At 46.2% G+C, this 17177-nt stretch overlaps 1 protein-coding gene and 1 long non-coding RNA gene across 12 annotated transcripts in view; one reads left to right on the top strand and one right to left on the bottom strand.

The window, feature by feature from the left end:
• TNRC6C (trinucleotide repeat containing adaptor 6C) overlaps positions 1 to 17177 on the bottom strand; it is a 149145-nt gene that overhangs the window by 5025 nt on the left and 126943 nt on the right. For 6 of the 11 annotated variants that reach the window (XM_055243485.2, XM_055243492.2, XM_055243490.2 and 3 more), the window contains 6 exons: positions 16680 to 16920; positions 12160 to 12327; positions 10635 to 10826; positions 9996 to 10139; positions 5632 to 5808; positions 4957 to 5151 (listed from right to left, as the gene is read on the bottom strand). In XM_055243485.2, coding sequence (XP_055099460.1) covers positions 4957 to 5151; positions 5632 to 5808; positions 9996 to 10139; positions 10635 to 10826; positions 12160 to 12327; positions 16680 to 16920 — 1117 coding nt within the window. The remainder of the gene's footprint in view (positions 1 to 4956; positions 5152 to 5631; positions 5809 to 9995; positions 10140 to 10634; positions 10827 to 12159; positions 12328 to 16679; positions 16921 to 17177) is intronic. The other 5 variants (XM_055243486.2, XM_063617202.1, XM_055243488.2 and 2 more) reach the window with 1 other exon arrangement.
• LOC129463068 (uncharacterized) lies at positions 3717 to 16683 on the top strand. The gene is made up of 3 exons (XR_008650999.2): positions 3717 to 4066; positions 4196 to 4319; positions 16561 to 16683. It is a non-coding gene; the product is annotated as an uncharacterized lncRNA (long non-coding RNA).

Raw genomic sequence — 17177 nt, 5'->3', positions numbered from 1 at the left:
AGTGTGGGATAGCACAGGCCATCACTGCGTGCTCTAGGAGAGACTTTCTCAGCCTGGGAGGCCCATGCTTTCTTTGGTAAACCAAAACCTCACAGTCCCTGCAGACCCCCTTCCCACTTCCCCGTGGTGACTCTGACTTCTTGGATCTTCTCACCAGCCCAGGAGGCCTGAGAATCTCCAGGGAAGCTCTGCTCTCCACCTCTGCCTGTCCCCAGACCCGGTGTGGAATCAGTGCTCCCAGGTTCTTCTGGTTAATACAACAGAGCAAATCCCTAAAGGCTGCTGCTAAATGGCCGAAACTGTTACTTTCAAACTATCTGATATGGTTTGGCTGTGTCCCCATCCAAATCTCATCTTGAATTGTAACTCCCATGATTCCCACGTTTTATGGGAGGAACATGGCAGGAGGTAATTGAATCATTGGGGCAGGTCTTTCCTGTGCTGTTCTCATGATAGTCTCACAAGATCTGATGGTTTAAAAAACGGGAGTTTCCCTGCACAAGCTCTCTTCTGTTCTCTTGTCTGCTACCATGTGAAATGTGCCTTTCATATTCTGCCATGATTATGAGGCCTCCCCAGCCACATGGAACTGTAAGTCCAATAAACCTCTTTCTTTTGTAAATTGCCTTGTCTTGGGTATGTTTTTACCAGCAGCATGAAAATGGACTAATAAAGTAAACTGGTACCAGTGGAGTGGGGTGCTGCTGAAAAGATACCCGAAAATGTGGAAGCAACTTTGGAACTGGGTAACAGGCAGAGGTTGGAACTCAAGGCTCAGAAAATGACAGGAATATGTGGGAAAGTTTGGAACTTCCTACAGACTTGTGAAATGGCTTTGACAAAAATGCCGATAGGGATACGCAGAACAGGCAGAGGTGCTGCACGATTCCTATGGAATCATTATTAATTGGTCCCCTAAGGGGATGATGTTTAGCTTGAATTGCACCTCTCAGTCTGTGTGCCATGGCCACACTATGTTCAGCTGATCTGAACAAAATGGTCAGATGGTAGAAATAAGAAGTATGGCAAAAGTTCCTATTATCTGGAACCATGGTGGTGTAGTGGCACCTCAACCTCAAATGATATGGCCTGTTGTAGGAGCTAAACATAAGGATCTGTGGAAACTATTAATAGCTCTTAATAAGATCAAAATTTGGGAAAGAATAAAAATGCATCTAGAAGGACACTCTACAAACTTGTTTTTGGATATTGCAAAATTAAAAGAACAAATATTTAAAGTATCCCAGGCATACCTGACCTTAATGCCAGGAATTGCAGTGCTTGAAGGAGCTGCAGACAGATTAGCAGCTAGAAACCCCTTAAAATGGATAAAAACACTTGGAAGCTCTGAGATTTCAATGATGATTGTGATTTTAATCTGTGTTGTCTTTGTATAGTCTGCAGATGCAGATCCTGACTCCTGTGAGAAGTAGCTCACTGTGACAAAGCTGCCCTTGCTTTTATCACTTTGGAAATCAAAGAAGGGGGACGTGTTGGGAACAGGCCCCCCACCCCAAAATCTGGCCATTAAATTGGCCCCAAAACCGGCCATAAAAAAACTCTCTGCAGCACTGTGACATGTTCATGATGGCCATAACGCCCACGCTGGAAGGCTGTGGGTTTACCGGAATGAGGGCAAGGAACACCTGGCCCACCGAGGGTGGAAAACTGCTTAAAGGCATTCTTAAACCACAAACGATAGCATGAGCGATCGGTGCCTTAAAGATATGCTCCTGTTGTAGATAATAGCCCAACCCATCCCCTTATTTTGGCCCATCCCTTTGTTTCCCATAAGGGATACTTTTAGTTAATCTAATATCTATAGAAACAATGCTAATGACTGGCTTGCTGTTAATAAATACGTGGGTAAATCTCTGTTTGGGGCTCTCAGCTCTGAAGGCTGTGAGACCCCCGATTTCCCACTTCACACCTCTATATTTCTGTGTGCCTTTAATTCCTCTAGTGCCACTGGGTTAGGGTCTCCCCGATCAAGCTGGTCTTGGTACGGAAGCAAGTTTGGAACTGGGTAACAGGCAGAGGTTGGAACTCAAGGCTCAGAAAAAGATGGGAAAATGTGGGAAAGTTTGGAACTTCCTAGAGACTTGTGAAATGGCTTTGACAAAAATGCTGATAGGGATATGGACAATAAAGTCCAAGCTGCAGCGGTCTCAGATGGAAATGAGGAACTTGTTGGGAACTGGGGCAAAGGTGACTCTTGTTGTTTTAGCAAAGAGGCTGGTGACATTTTGCCCCTGCCCTAGAGATTTGTGGAACTTTCAACTTGAGAGAGATGATTTAGGGTATCTGGCAGAAGAAATTTCTAAGCAGCAAAGCATTCAAGAGGTGACTTGGGTGCTGTTAAAAGCATTCCGTTTTATAAGGGAAGTGGAACATAAAAGTTCAGAAAATTGGCCAGGCATGGTGGCTTATGCCTGTAATCCCAGCACTTTGGGAGGCTGAGATGGATGCATTACCTGATGTCAGGAGTTTGAGACCAGCCTGAGACCAACATGGGGAAACCCCATCTCTACTAAAAATGCAAATATTAGCTGGGCATGGTGGCAGGCACCTGTAATCCCAGCTACTCGGGAGGCTGAGACAGGAGAATCACTTGAACCCGGGAGGCAGAGGTTGCAGTGAGCCAAGATCACGCCACTGCACTCCAGCCTGGGTGACAAGAGTGATACTCCATCTCAAAAAAAAAAAAAAAAAAAAAAAAAAAAGGAAATCCCATTTTCTGAGGAAAAATTCAAGCTGGGTGCAGAAATTTGCGTAAGTAACGAGGAGCTGAATGTTAATCCCCAAGACAATGGGGAAAATGGACACTGTCTCTACAGCATGTCAGAGGTCTTCAGAGAAGCCCCTCCCATCACAAGCCCAGAGGCCTACGAGGAAAAAATGGCTTCATGGGCCCGGCCCAGGGTCCACATGCTGTGTGCAGTTTAGGAATTCGGTGCCCTGTGTCCCAGCCGCTCTGGCTGTGACTAAAAGGGGCCAAGGTACAGTTTGGGCCATGGCTTCAGAGGGTGCAGTCTCCAAGCCTTGGCAGCTTCCACATGGTGTCGAGACTCTGGGTGCACAGAAGTGAAGAACTGAGGTTTGGGAACCTCTACCTAGATTTCAGAGGATGTACGGAAATGCCTGGATGTTCAGACAATACTTTGCTGCGGGGCAGGGCTCTCATGGACAACCTCTGCTAGGACAGTGTGGAAGGGAAACGTAGGTTGGAGCCCCTACTGGGGCACCACCTAGTAGAGCTGTGAGAAGAAGGTCACCGTCCTCTAGAGCCCAGAATGGTAGATCCACTGACAGCTTGCACCGTGTGCCTGGAAAAGCCACAGACAATACCAGCCCGTGAAGGCAGCCAAGAGGGAGGCTGACCCTGCAGAGCTGCCCAAGACCATGGCAGCCAACCTCTTGCCTAAGCGTGACTGAGATGTGAGATATGGAGTCAAAAATCATTTTGGAGCTTTAAGATTTGACTGCCCTGCTGGATTTCGGTCTTGCATGGGGCCTGCAGCCCCTTTGTTTTGGCCAATTTCTCCCATTTGGAATGACTGTTTCTACCCAATGCCTGTACCCCCATTGTATCTAGGAAGTAACTAACTTGCTTTTGATTTTACAGGCTTGTAGGTGGAAGGGACTTGCCTTATCTCAGATAGACTTTGGACTGCAGACTTCTGAGTTAATGCTGAAATGAGTTAAGACTTTGGGGGACTGCTGGGAAGGCATGATTTGTTTTGAAATGTGAGGACATGAGATTTGGAAGGGGTCAGGGGCAGAATGATATGGTTTGGCTGTGTCCCCACCCAAATCTCATCTTGAATTGTAACTCCCACAATTCCCATGTTTCGTGGAGGGAACCCAGTGGGAGGTTAACTGAATCATGGGGGCAGGTCTTTTCCATGCTGTTCTCGTGATAGTGAGTAAGTCTCATGAGATCTGATGGTTTTAAAAATGGGAATTTCCCTGCACAAGCTCTCTCTCTTCTTGTCTGTCACCATGTGAGACATGCCTTTCACCTTCTGCCAGGATTGTGAGGCCTCCTCCCCAGCCATGTGGAACTGTAAGTCCAATAAATCTCTTTCTTTTGTAAATTGCCCAGTCTCGGGTATGTCTTCATCAGCAGTGTGAAAATGGACTAATACACTATCAGTAGCTGATTTTTAAAATTTTGTTATTATTATTTTTTTAGAGACAGGGTCTCACTCTGTCACCCAGACTGGAGTGCAGTGGCTCAAGCATAGCTCACTGTAGCCTCAATCTCCTGGGCTTGAGCCCTCCTCCTGTCTCAGCCTCCCCAGCAGTTGAGATCACAGGTATGTGCCACTATGCTTTTTTTATTTTTTGTGGAGATGGGGTCTCGCTTTGTTGCCCATGCTGGTTTAAATCTTCAGTTTCTTAAATTCCCAGTACATTTCTTTCATCTCTGAGGTTCGACATGCAGCACCTAAGACAAGCTGCAATATTATGAGAGTTGTGTTTTCAAACTGGTGGGGTTTGTTTTGTTTTGGGCCTGGAAAAGCCTTATGTCCCAGTGACATCTTGTGGAGAGGCAAATATAAAAAGCAGAAATCCAGATCCTTGTGTGAAGGGGAGTCATGGGGGCAGAGAGCCTAAAGGGCTGTGCAGGCCTCTGATGGCCCAGTGTGGGGCAGCCGCACTCCTGAGGATGGAGTTGGCCAGTGTGGGCCCTCAATGGGTGCTGGAACTGCCTGGGACCTCTTGGCCCAGAGCAAACCTGCTGCGTGCCAGCACACCTAGGCTGATGCTAAAAACACCAGGCGCACCCAGCTAATGCCCTGGACATCTAGGGAGGCCCTGGTGCCCTCCTAGGCCCTCCCAGGCTCCAGAGTTAGAGGCAGGGGTCCTTACAAAGGAGGTATAGGACAAAGTGGTAAGCACATCCCCTAAAGGGTAAGGCCCCCATTGGAACACGAGGAGCATGGAGCTTACCCGAGGAGTAGGAGCTGGTCCAGCCGAGGGGGCTGGCACCCCAGGTGGAGGAGGGCTTGGGATTGGTTAACCCTGGAGGTGGCCTCGTGGGTGCAGTAGTGTTTCTGGGCACCTTCCACAGTTCATGAGACAGAGAGGCTTGCGTGTGGGAGGCAGGGCCAGAGGACCACGTCGATTTAATGTCTGACAGTTTACCTAGAAAGGCAGAGAGATGGAGCATATGCAGTCTTGAGACGAAGAAAACTCACTGCTGTGTTTGGGGAGCCACACACACTGCTCTCAAACACAAGCAGACTATGTGTGATAGGCAAAGAAACACCAAGTCAAGCCCCTGGCAAACGCCAGTAACCACAAATTCCCAGAAGTGTCTTGCCTCTAAGTTTTCAAAACCTTGCATAGCCCTTGTCTTGTGGCCATGGGGCAAAGGAAGAGAGAAGGCAGTGGGCCCACACACTTGTATGGAGAAAACGTTACCACTTCCATGTGTGTGCAAGCTGATGTGCCCAATGTGCCCACTGTGCCTGGGCAAGGCCCCCACCCATCCTCCATCATGCCACACGGCCTCCCAGCTCAGGGAGTGAGTAAAGAGCCAATAGGAAAAGCTGGGGCCTGTCAAAGTTTTGTTTGGGGAAAGAAAGAAAATGCTACCTGCAAGTATAGAGGCCAGGCGCGTACCTGCGACACTAGGTGCGGATGCAATGCTGCTGAAAGAGCTACTGTAGCCGGAGGCACTGAGCGGCCAGGCACTCGAGGAAGGCAGCGTGGCATTCTGAGATGATGGCGGGGAGGACCCTGCAGAACCAAACACGGCACTGAGCAAGGTGGTGGCGGTGTCCGGGTTCATGACTCTAACTGTGGGGTGTGAGAACCATCAAGAATCAACCTCTCCCTAGGCTGCCATTTTTAATAGAAGCCTGAACATGAAAGCGTCATGTGGGAAGGAAGAAACAGGGCATGCCTCCTACCTGGGTCCCTGTACCCACTCAGGGAGGCCTGGGATGTTGCTGAAGGCGGAGCAATCAAAGGGCAAGAAGCAGCACGAGCTTCTCTGAGAATTCCCACCAGAATGCTTAAAATACCATGTCAGAGTTTTAAAGGACCACACTGATTTCCTCTCCCAAATAAGATAAAATAAAAATCCAGGGCAATCTACATCCTTTCACAGTTCAAACAATGGCCACAAAATAGAAGAACAAAACTCTAAGCCTTTTATTACAAAATTTGCCATAAAAATTTGAGTATTTCTTCGGACTGGGGTGTCCCATCAGCTTCCACTCATGTTTTGCTTTAAAAAAAAAATTTTTTTTTAAGAGATGGGGCTGTTGCAATGCCACCCAGGCTGCAGCATAGTGGCTATTCACAGGCGTGATCACAGTGCACAGCAGCCTCAACCTCCTGGGCTCAGTGATCCTCTTGCCTCAGCCTCCTGAGTCGCAGGGACCACAGGTGCATGCCACCACACCCGGCTCATGATTCCCTTTTTATTTTTATTTATTTATTTATTTGAGATGGAGTCTCGCCCTGTTGCCCAGGCTGGAGTGCAGTGGCGCAATCTCAGCTTACTGCAAGCTCTGCCTCCTGGGTTCACGCCATTCTCCTGCCTCAGCCTCCCATGTAGCTGGGACTACAGGTGCCCACCACCACGCTCGGCTAATTTTTTGTATTTTTAGTGGAGACGGGGTTTCACTGTGTTAGCCAGGATGGCCTAGATCTCCTGACCTCATGATCCGCCCATCTTGGCCTCCCAAAGTGCTGGGATTACAGGCGTGAGCCACCATGCCCGGCCATGATTCCCTTTTTAAATACAGGAATAATTAAGAGACATCTGTCCTAATAACTGTGTATATGGACTTGAGTTATTCTATCCCTAGGACTGTAGTTTTTTGAGGAAAGCTTGTCCCTGTGCCTGAAAGGTAGACGTGGGATAAATGGGCCATCCTTAAGAGCCTCGATCCCTTGTGTAAAAGCTCAGCTCCTCGCTGCCTGGTTTTATTTTATATTTTCTAATGTGGCTCTCCCTTTCAATTCTGTGAAGAAAGCAAGAAGCTGGAGAAGAAGAGCGAGGATGGAATGATGGTGACAGTTCGGGTGAACGCAGGATGGAAAGGGCTCTAACTGGGACAATGACTCTGCCAGTGCATGGATCCTGGCTAGCAGAGGGAACACGAGCACAGTCTGGCTGCTAAACTGATGACCACAAACAGAATCGATGGTTTCTGAAAAGCCATGGCATCTCAGCTGTAGGCCCACATGGCGTGCAGTGAATGACCAGGTGTGTGGCACCTCCTGGACACGCGCAGTGTCCACCTGCACAGCTGTTTATAGCTGCCCTGCTGCAAGGGACCAGAGTTGAGGAAAGTTAACATTTATGGGTAATCTGCAGGTCTTCACTTTTATTTTTTCCGATTTTTATTTTGGGTTCAGGGAGTCCATGTGCAGGTTTGTCACACAGGTGAATTGTGTGTCATGGGGGTGTGGTGTAGAGATCATTTCATCACCTAGGTAGTGAGCATAGTACCCAACAGGGAGTCTCTCAATCCTCTCCCTCCTCCCACCCTCTACCCTACAGGCCCCGGCGTCTGCTGCTCCCTTCTTTGTGTTATGTAAACTCAGTGTTTGGCTCCCATTTGTAAGTAGGAACATGAGCTGTCTGTCTTCTGTTCCTGTGTTAATTCACTCAAGAAAGTCTTTACTTTAAAAAGGTGTCAGCACGGCCGGGCGCAGTGGCTCACGCATGTAATCCCAGCACTTTGGGAGGCCTTTCCTTTTTTTTTTTTTTTTCTTTGAGACAAAGTCTTGCTCCGTCACCCAGGCTAGAGGCCCAATCACAGCTCACTGCAGCCTTGACCTCCCAAGGTCAAGTGATTCTCCTGTCTCAGCCTCCTGAGTAGCTGGGACCACTGATGTGTGCCACCACATCCAGCTAATTTTTTCATTTTTAATTTTTTGTAGAGCCAGGGTCTCATTATATTGCCCAGGCTGGTTTCAAATTCCTGGCCTCAAGTGATTCTCCCACCTTGGCCTCCCAAAGTGCTGGGATTACAGGTGTAAGCCACTGTGCTTGGCCTGCTAGTGCTTTCTGGTTAGCAACTTCTACGTGAAGAGATGTTCATTGTACTCCCCTTTCTTTCAATAACAAACTCTAACGTATCCCTAAATACAACCGAGAGAGGTACCAGAGTGGAGCAACAAGGTTCCTAGTGCTGGTCACAAGCTGAAGGGGAGGCCTGGCATAAGCTACCTGAGCTGGCTGCTGCTGAATACTGATGTCTGTGTACAAGTGCCAGGGCAGGCTCAAGACCCAAACATCGAGCACCCGGAAAGTCAAACGATGTTCACTTAGAGCTACAAGTCACCCCGGTTGGCAGGTTGGCTGGCTGGCTGGTTCTTAGGCTCAGGGCTGGAGATGCCATTTCCTTGCCTTATCTCAAAGGCCAATGCATTTCTTAGGCTTAGATTCTCTTCTGCCGTCCCCGCAAGTTGATCCCCTTAACTGGGCAGGCCATGGAGCTGCAGGACAGCTGCATGTGGAGCTGGAGGACAGCTGTCACGTGTTTCTCAGGCCATCTTCATCACACCATGGCACACTCAGGCGATGGCAGAGGCCACTCCCAGTGGCCCTGGTTCTGCCTGGAGGCTAAGCGGCCACTTGATGCTTCATCTGGGCACCACTCAGGAAGCTCTGCCATGCAACTTCGATTCTTTCCAACTTCCCTTATGACTTGGATCTGTACAACCTGCATCCCACTTCTCCACATCCTTCAAAATATGCTAATTTTCCTGTCTGGCACAACCCTGGTGCCCCACCAGGTGTGACAAGCAGGGAGGGCTGGGTCTCTGATTCTGGCTGGCGCCTCACCTGTCCTCTGCCATCTTACATGGCTCCCTTTCCTGCACCACTTGGCTGTGTCTGACAGCAGGGACACCCATAACACCCCTGCTCCGAAAAGCAGCTGCATCCAAAAAGCAGCTGTGTAACCCCAAGGAATACACAGCATTAAACAGAAAGGGCAATCTGTACTCATGTTGGCTTTCCAGCCAAACCACAGACACACTTAGAAGCCTATCACTTTAAAGAACCACAGAAGCAGCCAGGCACACTGGCTCACGCCTGTAATCCCAGCACTTTCGCAGGCGGATCACTTGAGGTCAGGAGTTCGAGATCAGCCTGGCCAACATGGTGAAATCCCATCTCTACTAAAAATAGAAAAAGTTAGCTGGGTGTGGTGGTGCACGCCTGTAGTCCCAGCTAATCGGGAGGCTGAGGCATGAGAATCACTTGGGCCTGGGAGGCAGAGGTTGCAGTGAGCCAAGATCATGCCACTATACTCCAGCCTGGGCAACAGAGCAAGAATCTGTCTCAAAAAAAAAGAAAGAAAAGCAGCAAACAGAAAACACATGGCTCCAATGGGTCATATTTGAAGTGGGAAATCAATGTTTTGGGAACTACCTAAGTGGCCTTATTAGTGTACCTATGGCAATCTAGCTCTTTCTTCCACAAGATAGCATGCTGTGATAAAACATTATCAGAGATGGCACTTCTATGATAAGACATTACTTATCAATAAATCCAGCAGCATGGGTGACACCTGAGGTCAGGAGTTCGAGACCAGCCTGGCCAACATGGCAAAACCCTGTCTCTACTAAAAATACAAAAATTAGCCCGGTATGGTGGCACACATGCCTGTAATTCCAGCTACTTGGGAGGCTGAGGCAGGAGAGTCGCTTGAACCCAGGAGGTGGAGATTGCAGAGAGCTGAGATTGTGCCACTGCACTCCATCCTGGGCGACAGAGTGAGACTTCATCTCAAAAATAAATAAATAAATAAATAAATAATCCAGCAGAAACTCAAATTGACTTCCATTTCCCCATAAGCACTACCTGCTGTCTTTTCATGCTGCTTTAGGTGACTAGAAAAGGTGCCCGCTAACTGTGCCTTGTATCATCCCTGCCCTACAGCCCAACCTGTCACCCCTGATATCTCCAAACGGGTCTAGAGAGACCATCCATGCAGAGGCAGGCAGAGCAGCACCCTTACCTCCACTCTTGAGGAGGTAGCGGTTGACATCCTGGATGGTGGTATTGATGGTAGGCCCAGTGGGGACACTGCCAGGAGTGACGTCAGGGTCATTCTCAGGGTCAATATTCTGCAGTCCTTTCCATGGAACTCCCGGATGGAATTCTGTTTAAGAAACCAAAATGAGAAGCCACAGATCAGAACACCTGCACATTGATTCATGACATTTTAAAAGATGTTTTGTCCTGTTTGTAGAAATTTTTATAATCTGCTAATTAAATTAGAGGTACACTTTATACTCTCTTTCATTAAAGCAATCAATCCTTTGGAACAAACTAGAACCAGGTATTATAGCTATCATATTAAGATAGTTTTCACACAGGGTTGGAATAGTTTTACCGGATGGTGTGCAGTATGCTTCCTCCCTGCCACCCCTTCCACTCCTCATGTTGAACTAAGGGATTACAGAAAAATGCCTGATGCTAACCATACCCAAAATTGATCTGACAAATGGATTTCCATGGAAAATGCCAAAGCTCTGGGCTTAACGCTTCCAGATCTTTAGCTTAGATTCTGGGTCCTCTCAGCCTAATCACTCTCTGCAGGCTTGGAGCACGTTCTGACCTGCTGCTGTTGCACAGAAGTGTTGCATGGTCTTACCTGGGGGCCAGTTGATGCTAGAGCCATTTGAGATTTTATCACTGTCAGATTTGGCACGTGACCAGCTATGGGGAACAGCTACGGGAGGACTGGCTGGTGACTCACTGTTCTGGATTAAATCGTACCGGCCATAGGAGTCATCAATGGAGGACTTACCTGGAGGCCCAATGCTTAGACCTCCAGGGATAGCACCTATGGGGACAATAGGAAACAAAGAAGCGAGTGAATACCCTCCACTTGAGAGACACCAGAAGATACCCTAAGCCTCCCCATGCACCTTCTGTTCTAGGTCCAATGCCTTGCCCTATTCAGTTACATGAATTGTAAGACTTGGTCTGTCTAGGATTCTCTAAGAATCAATGACTTTTTTATCTATTTATTTATTTTTTTGAGACAACGTCTCACTCTGTTGCCCAGGCTGGAGTGTAGTGATGTGATCAGGGCTCACTGCAGCCTCAACCTCCTGGGCTCAAGCGATCCTCCCACCTTGGCCTCCCAAGTAGCTGGGACTACAGGTGTAAGCCACCATGCCTGGCCAGTGACTGTTTCAGTTAGCTACAATTTCAGCCCTGAAAGATTGAAACCCTTGAAGAACAATTTCAGTTTGTCCAGTAAGAAGTCTTTATAAAATACATATCCATACCATGGGAAGCTGCCCTTAATAAACCTTTTTGGGGACAACTTATGAGTCTTTGTGATTAGCTATCAAATTTGCTGTTATCTCTTCCCTCCTTTTAGTCTGAAACCTTCACTATGGAAGAACACAGTGGATGTTAAAAATTCATACAGAACCAAATCAACCAGCCACAGGCAGCAGAGCCCTCCTGCTAAGAAAGGTGCCAGCAGTGTGTGATGATTTTCCCTAAGTTAACCGTGAGACAGTTTCCTTTTTCTTTTTTAGAATGCTTCGTATCAAGAGAGAACTACGTAACCTACTGAATTTCCTTTGCTGTTTATTCTACCAAGAAGTTCAGAGCTAAATTTAATGCTTGAGAGTGAGATTACCTCCTGTGGTTATCATTTTTGCTTCCACCTTACTGGTGTGTCCATCAGTAAATAGTTCCCGATGGGGACGCCAGTTTGGAGTAAGACAGACTGCTTGGATGGAGGGGAATAACCAACAGAAACGCACCCTAGTATTTACAGCTGCAGTTCCCATACATACTGTATATTTGATTTTCTATTTATGTTTTACCATTTTATTGAAAACATTTCAGCAGACTCAAGTTTTGTTGATGAATTTAGATATATAAAAAAAGTACGCAGGCTATGACCTAGATTCTTTGCTGCTCTGGGGTTTTCAAATTATTTCTAAGTTTGTAGCTAAGATCTAATGGTTGGGTTTTAAGAAGTCTGATCACTGACTAGCTGAGATCTTCTATGCACTATAATGGAATGGGTTATTTTAAATCCAACTTTCAGTGCTCAATTCTTAGAAAAGTATAGAATGGGCACGCTATACAACAGGATGATCGATTAATAAGCCAGCAGTGATCCCACCACAGGCATCCTAGCTCAGACGTACCATGCTTGCTAGGGTTCTGCTCCAGGGGGGAAGCGGCACTGGGCAAGTTATCCATGGAGTTGGGGTGCGTCCACTGGGGGAGGCGTGACTGGGACTGGGATGGGTCCTTCACCGACAAGCCACCGGTCATGTCCATGCTGTTGACATTCATGTTTGGATTCAGTCCAGCTAAAGAGAGAGATGCGATTAGGATTCGCCTGCTCCTTTAAATGACTTCATTCTAAAGCTCTCCTATAGAAGCTATTTCAGTCTTCACTTACAGTAATTTTTTTTTTTTTTTTTGAGATGGAGTCTTGCTCTTGTTGCCCAGGTTGGAGTGCAACAGCACGATCTTGGCTCATTGCAACCTCCGCCTCCCAGGTTCAAGTGATTCTCCTGCCTCAGCCTCCCAAGTAGCTGGGATACAACAAAATATTTTAACTATAACTTTTAGTGCTGGTGAAAAAATACTTTTTATCGTCATAACAACATGTATTTCTAGGAATATTATTCCTAAATTAAGATGAAAATATGAATAGTCTTTGATTAAGTGAGGCCCACAATTCTCTTCATTTTACTTGTTTCAGTGCTGGATAAACATGGTCCTGAGGCTTCTCAGAGTCCACAGGAAAACAGAAAAAGTCCAAACTATCAGGAAAATCTTTCTTTGTTTTGGGATATGTTACGGAAACTCATCGGGTCAAAAACACTTTTCCAGAACTCTAAAGTACCACCTATGAAACAGACTGATAGGATAATTCAGTTCTATCTTTAGTGAGTCTTCTTTACAAAAGTCTGCTCTGAAAGAGTCTGTGAATTAAATATCAAACTACTTTTAAGGAACTGAACTATTTGACACCGGGGGTGCTGCCATCTGCCCCCAGCTGGGATGGTGAGCTGAGGCTTCTGGGCTCATTTCTTATAGCTAAAAGCAGGTACCTGGTTATCTGTCCAGGACCTGAACTAAGCTAGGTTAATAAAGAAAGATAATGAAGAGGACAATGATAAAAAGGTTGAAGTAAAGAGTTTCTGATGAGGGCACCCCAGTTTGGAGCAGGACAGACTGCTTGTTTGGAAGGGAATAACCAGCAGAAGCGCACCCCTTCCCTTGTATTTTCAGCTGCAGTTCCCATTACCACATACACATACCCCATAGATCCTTACTATATGTACTACGCCACAGGGTACATAAGCACAGTGAGCCTCTACTACTAAGCCAGGTGCTGAACATTCTGGTTCTTACCTTTATTCCAGAGGCTGCAAATTCAAATGCCCATAGGAGCCAAGTGGGCCATGAACATGAAGAAGTGGGCTTCATGGGGACTGTGGCAAACCAGAGACTGTCTGTCTTGTCTAAATAAACAGGTGCTACTGGGGCCAACCACCTATTGCTACATGGTACATAGACCCACTATAGCCATTTTTAAGAGAAGCCAGTAGCCACTTTCTCCAGTTTTTGAATGTTGGCATTAACACACGCCTACGCACATGCACACACACACTTCGCAGACCTAACAAAATGCCTTTGCAAGCCCATCAGTGCCACGGGACTGCCTACTTGCAATCTCTGCTGTGTGGGTTCTCTTCATTTCAGCTTGTACAGATCTAGTCAGGTAAAGTGGCAACAATGTCAGGGCTTCAACCTGGCCTTCAGAATGCTCCAAATTCCACAATTTGGCGCCAACCCATCTCTCCCAACTTTCCCCTCTGGAAAAGTCAGCCAGACTGGCCTGGCCCTTGCAAAATGGGCCCCTGAAACAGGCCAGGCCTCTTTCTTCTGTGCTATGTGAGGCTTCCCTTTATTTGGAAAGGCTTCCTATTTACTGTAATCCTATCCAATCATTTGAGGTTCAAGCTTAATCCTATTCTCTGATTTTTCTTTCACCACTCAAAGTGAAAGTGAACTTTTCCTTCTCTAGAGCCCTTTAAGAATCACATGACACTGCTATCAAGGTTATTTTTTCCGGTTTACATGCCTGCTCTTCCCATCTAGATGGCGAACTCCAGGTGGCAAAAGACTGAGAGTAACAAGGACAGGCTGAACATGAGGGAAAGAAGGTAGCTGGTAGCCCCCACTACTGACCATGGGCTGCTGGTTTCTTTACATGAATTGTTTGTTGAATGTCTAATAGGCTCTTCAACATAGGTGCTGCTGCAGAAAAATGCTGAGAGCCAACAAGAAAGGCAATTTTACAACCAAAGTTTCCTATACTTTATTAGTTATTTGTTTTTAATACATTTATAACTTTACTGTGAATATTATAAAATATTATCCAAATTATTTTTCAACTAATTTCAAAGATTCACTGCATGAATTCTTTAACTTGTACCAAGAGAAAAAATCCTTAAGAGTAAAGATAAGTGGCCGGGCATAGTGGCTCATGCCTGTAATTCCAACAATTTGGGAGGCTTAGGTGAGTGGATCATTTGAGGTCAGGAGTTTGAGACCAGCCTTGCCAACATGGTGAAACCCAGTCTCTACTAAAAATACAAAAATTAGCCAGGTGTGGTGATGCATGCCTGTAATCCCATCAAGTTGGGAGGCTGAGGCAGGAGAATAGCTTGAATCCAGAAGGTGGAGGTTGCAGTGAGCCGAGACTGCACCACTGTACTCCAGCTGGGCAACAGAGCAAGACTCCACCTCAAAAAAAAAAAAAAAAAAAAGTAATGATAAGTGTACTTTATCCTCGAAATATAGGTTAAGAAGACAGGTGAATAATAGAAAGCTGAAGCTAATGCATTTTAGGATAATAGGTGGAATGAAATTTGTTTCTCAAACAAAAGCATTTACATAAGTAGGTGACATTTTACAAAGTGTTTGCCATGTGCTAGGCACTATTTAAGAACTTTACGTACTAGGCCGGGTGTGATGGCTCATGCCTGTAATCACAGCACTTTGGGAAGCTGAGACCAGGATGATCACTTGAGGCCAGGAGTTTGAGGCTGCAATGAGCTATGATCACGCCACTGCACTCCAGCCAAAAAAAAAAAAAAAAAGAGAGAGAGAGAGAGAGAATAAAAGAACTTTACATATTAGCTCATTTAATCTTTAAAACAAACCTAGGAGTTCAGTATTTCCACATTACAGATGAAGAAATTAAGGTATGGCTCGGTATGGTGTCTCAGGCCTGTAATCCTAACACTTAGGGAGGATCACTTGAGGCCAGGAGTTTGAGACTTGCCTGGGCAACACAGAAAGACCCTGTCTCTACCAAAAAAAAAAAAAAAAAAAGAAAAATAAAGAAATTGAGAAATTGAAGCAAACAGCAGCTAGGCAAGTTGCCCAAGTTAGTAGTGAGCCTGTTGGTGGTGAGTTGGGACTCAAACCTAGGGAGTCTAATTCCTAAGTCAGGTCTTAACTACTTAGACACAAAGGGTTCTAATGGATGAGATAATAATTAAGGAACGAGATCATCTAGTCTAGTATTTATCAATCTCATATTAAAGATATACTACATTTATAATATGTCAAGTAAAAAGGGTTCATATGATTACAATATACTGCTCTTTTCAGAGACACTGAATAGAATTAGATAAATGAATATTATTTGCTGGTAGCAAATTCACTACCACTCAACTGGCCTTTGCCCCTTTACGGATGTATTTTCCAAGTTACTGATACCCTTTGTCCTGTATCTACAGACTCTAATAGCAATCAACAGACAAGCCTAAAGTGCTTTCACTAATTTCTGAATTCTTACAGCAAATTAGTCCATGCAGAATCAATTTACTAATTTATACCCTCTGGTGTCTTCAGGTATGTGAGCTGTGTCTCTCCTGGCTGGCCTGACCTTGAGGCCTGGCACCATGTCTTATACTGACCTGCGGGTTTCAAGTGCTGAGTGTGCTTCTACAAGTTAGATTTCAACATATATGTTGATTTGGTCGATTATACAAATCACATTTCATACAAAATGAGTTGTATCAACAACCACTGCTTTTTAAGAAGTGCTTTTAATGTAAATCTGAATACCTTTACTGACCAAACCATTATAGAGCCTTCTCTGCGGTTTAGGCTGGAGGACAGTGGCTGGTAACGTACAGTTCAGAGTAGACCAGGAATAGAACAAACTGTGGAGATGTGACAATGGAAATGAGATTTTGGGGGCTCTGGCTGATACTACCTTTAAAGGTTTTATACTGAGAGTATTACAGCGGCAGCAAAACTCCTGCTCTATAGAACGCGGTTAGTGTTGTTCCCTTATTACAAATCCTTGAGGCTGGGCGTGGTGGCTCACATCTGTAAACCCAGCACTTTAGGAGGCTGAGGTGGGAGGACTGCTTGAGCCGAGGAGTTCGAGACCAGCCTGGGCAACATGGTGAGACCCCATCTCTCAAAAAAATAATTTAAAAAAGTTTTTAAAATTAAAAAGCCTTAAGATACCTGCTCTCTGATTTTGTCTGGGGCTGCATTTCCAACAGGCTATGGTTTCAGCGCTGGCCAGTCCTCCTAACCACTGAAATGCTGCCCTGGCTACCACATATGGACTCCAGATACCCTCTCTACCTGATGTGGCTGTTGAAGACCATGGGACACTCACCGAGAGAGTAAGGAGCAAAGGTGTTGGGTGAAGACTGCTGCTCTTTGGTCTGCAGGTCAGGTAGGCCGGGAGTCTGAGGGTGCGAGGGGAAGCTGTCCATGGCCGATTTGCCTGCAGAGGGGTGCAGAGACAGGTGCGGCGGGGGTGGTGGTGGTGGTGGCTGCTTCACGAGCAGGGCCTGGGCCAGCTGGCGCTGGTGCTGCTGGATCTGCTGCTGCAGATTAGTGATTGTGCGCGCAACCTGGCAGGCAGAGACACAGGTGCGTTAACCAGGTGGGAAGGGACACTCATGGCTTGTCTAGGGACCAAGTGCATTCTTCATTGTCTTTATGCTGAGGCCACTACGGCTAGGCCAACCTTCTCCCAAACCTAGCTGAACCCAGGAATTTTGAAAGGAAAGCTTGGCTAGAGAAAAATCAACGATCATCTAATAGTTTATCAATTAGTGTCTCTTCTATCAGGGAACATTATAGCTCATGACAAAAATCAATCTGGGTA

Source organism: Symphalangus syndactylus, chromosome 14 (genome assembly GCF_028878055.3).
Source record: "Symphalangus syndactylus isolate Jambi chromosome 14, NHGRI_mSymSyn1-v2.1_pri, whole genome shotgun sequence".
In the NCBI taxonomy this organism is placed as follows: Eukaryota; Metazoa; Chordata; class Mammalia; order Primates; family Hylobatidae; genus Symphalangus; species Symphalangus syndactylus.
The sequence above is the reverse complement of the archived record's forward strand: the minus strand, read 5'-3'. Positions and strand labels throughout refer to the sequence as shown.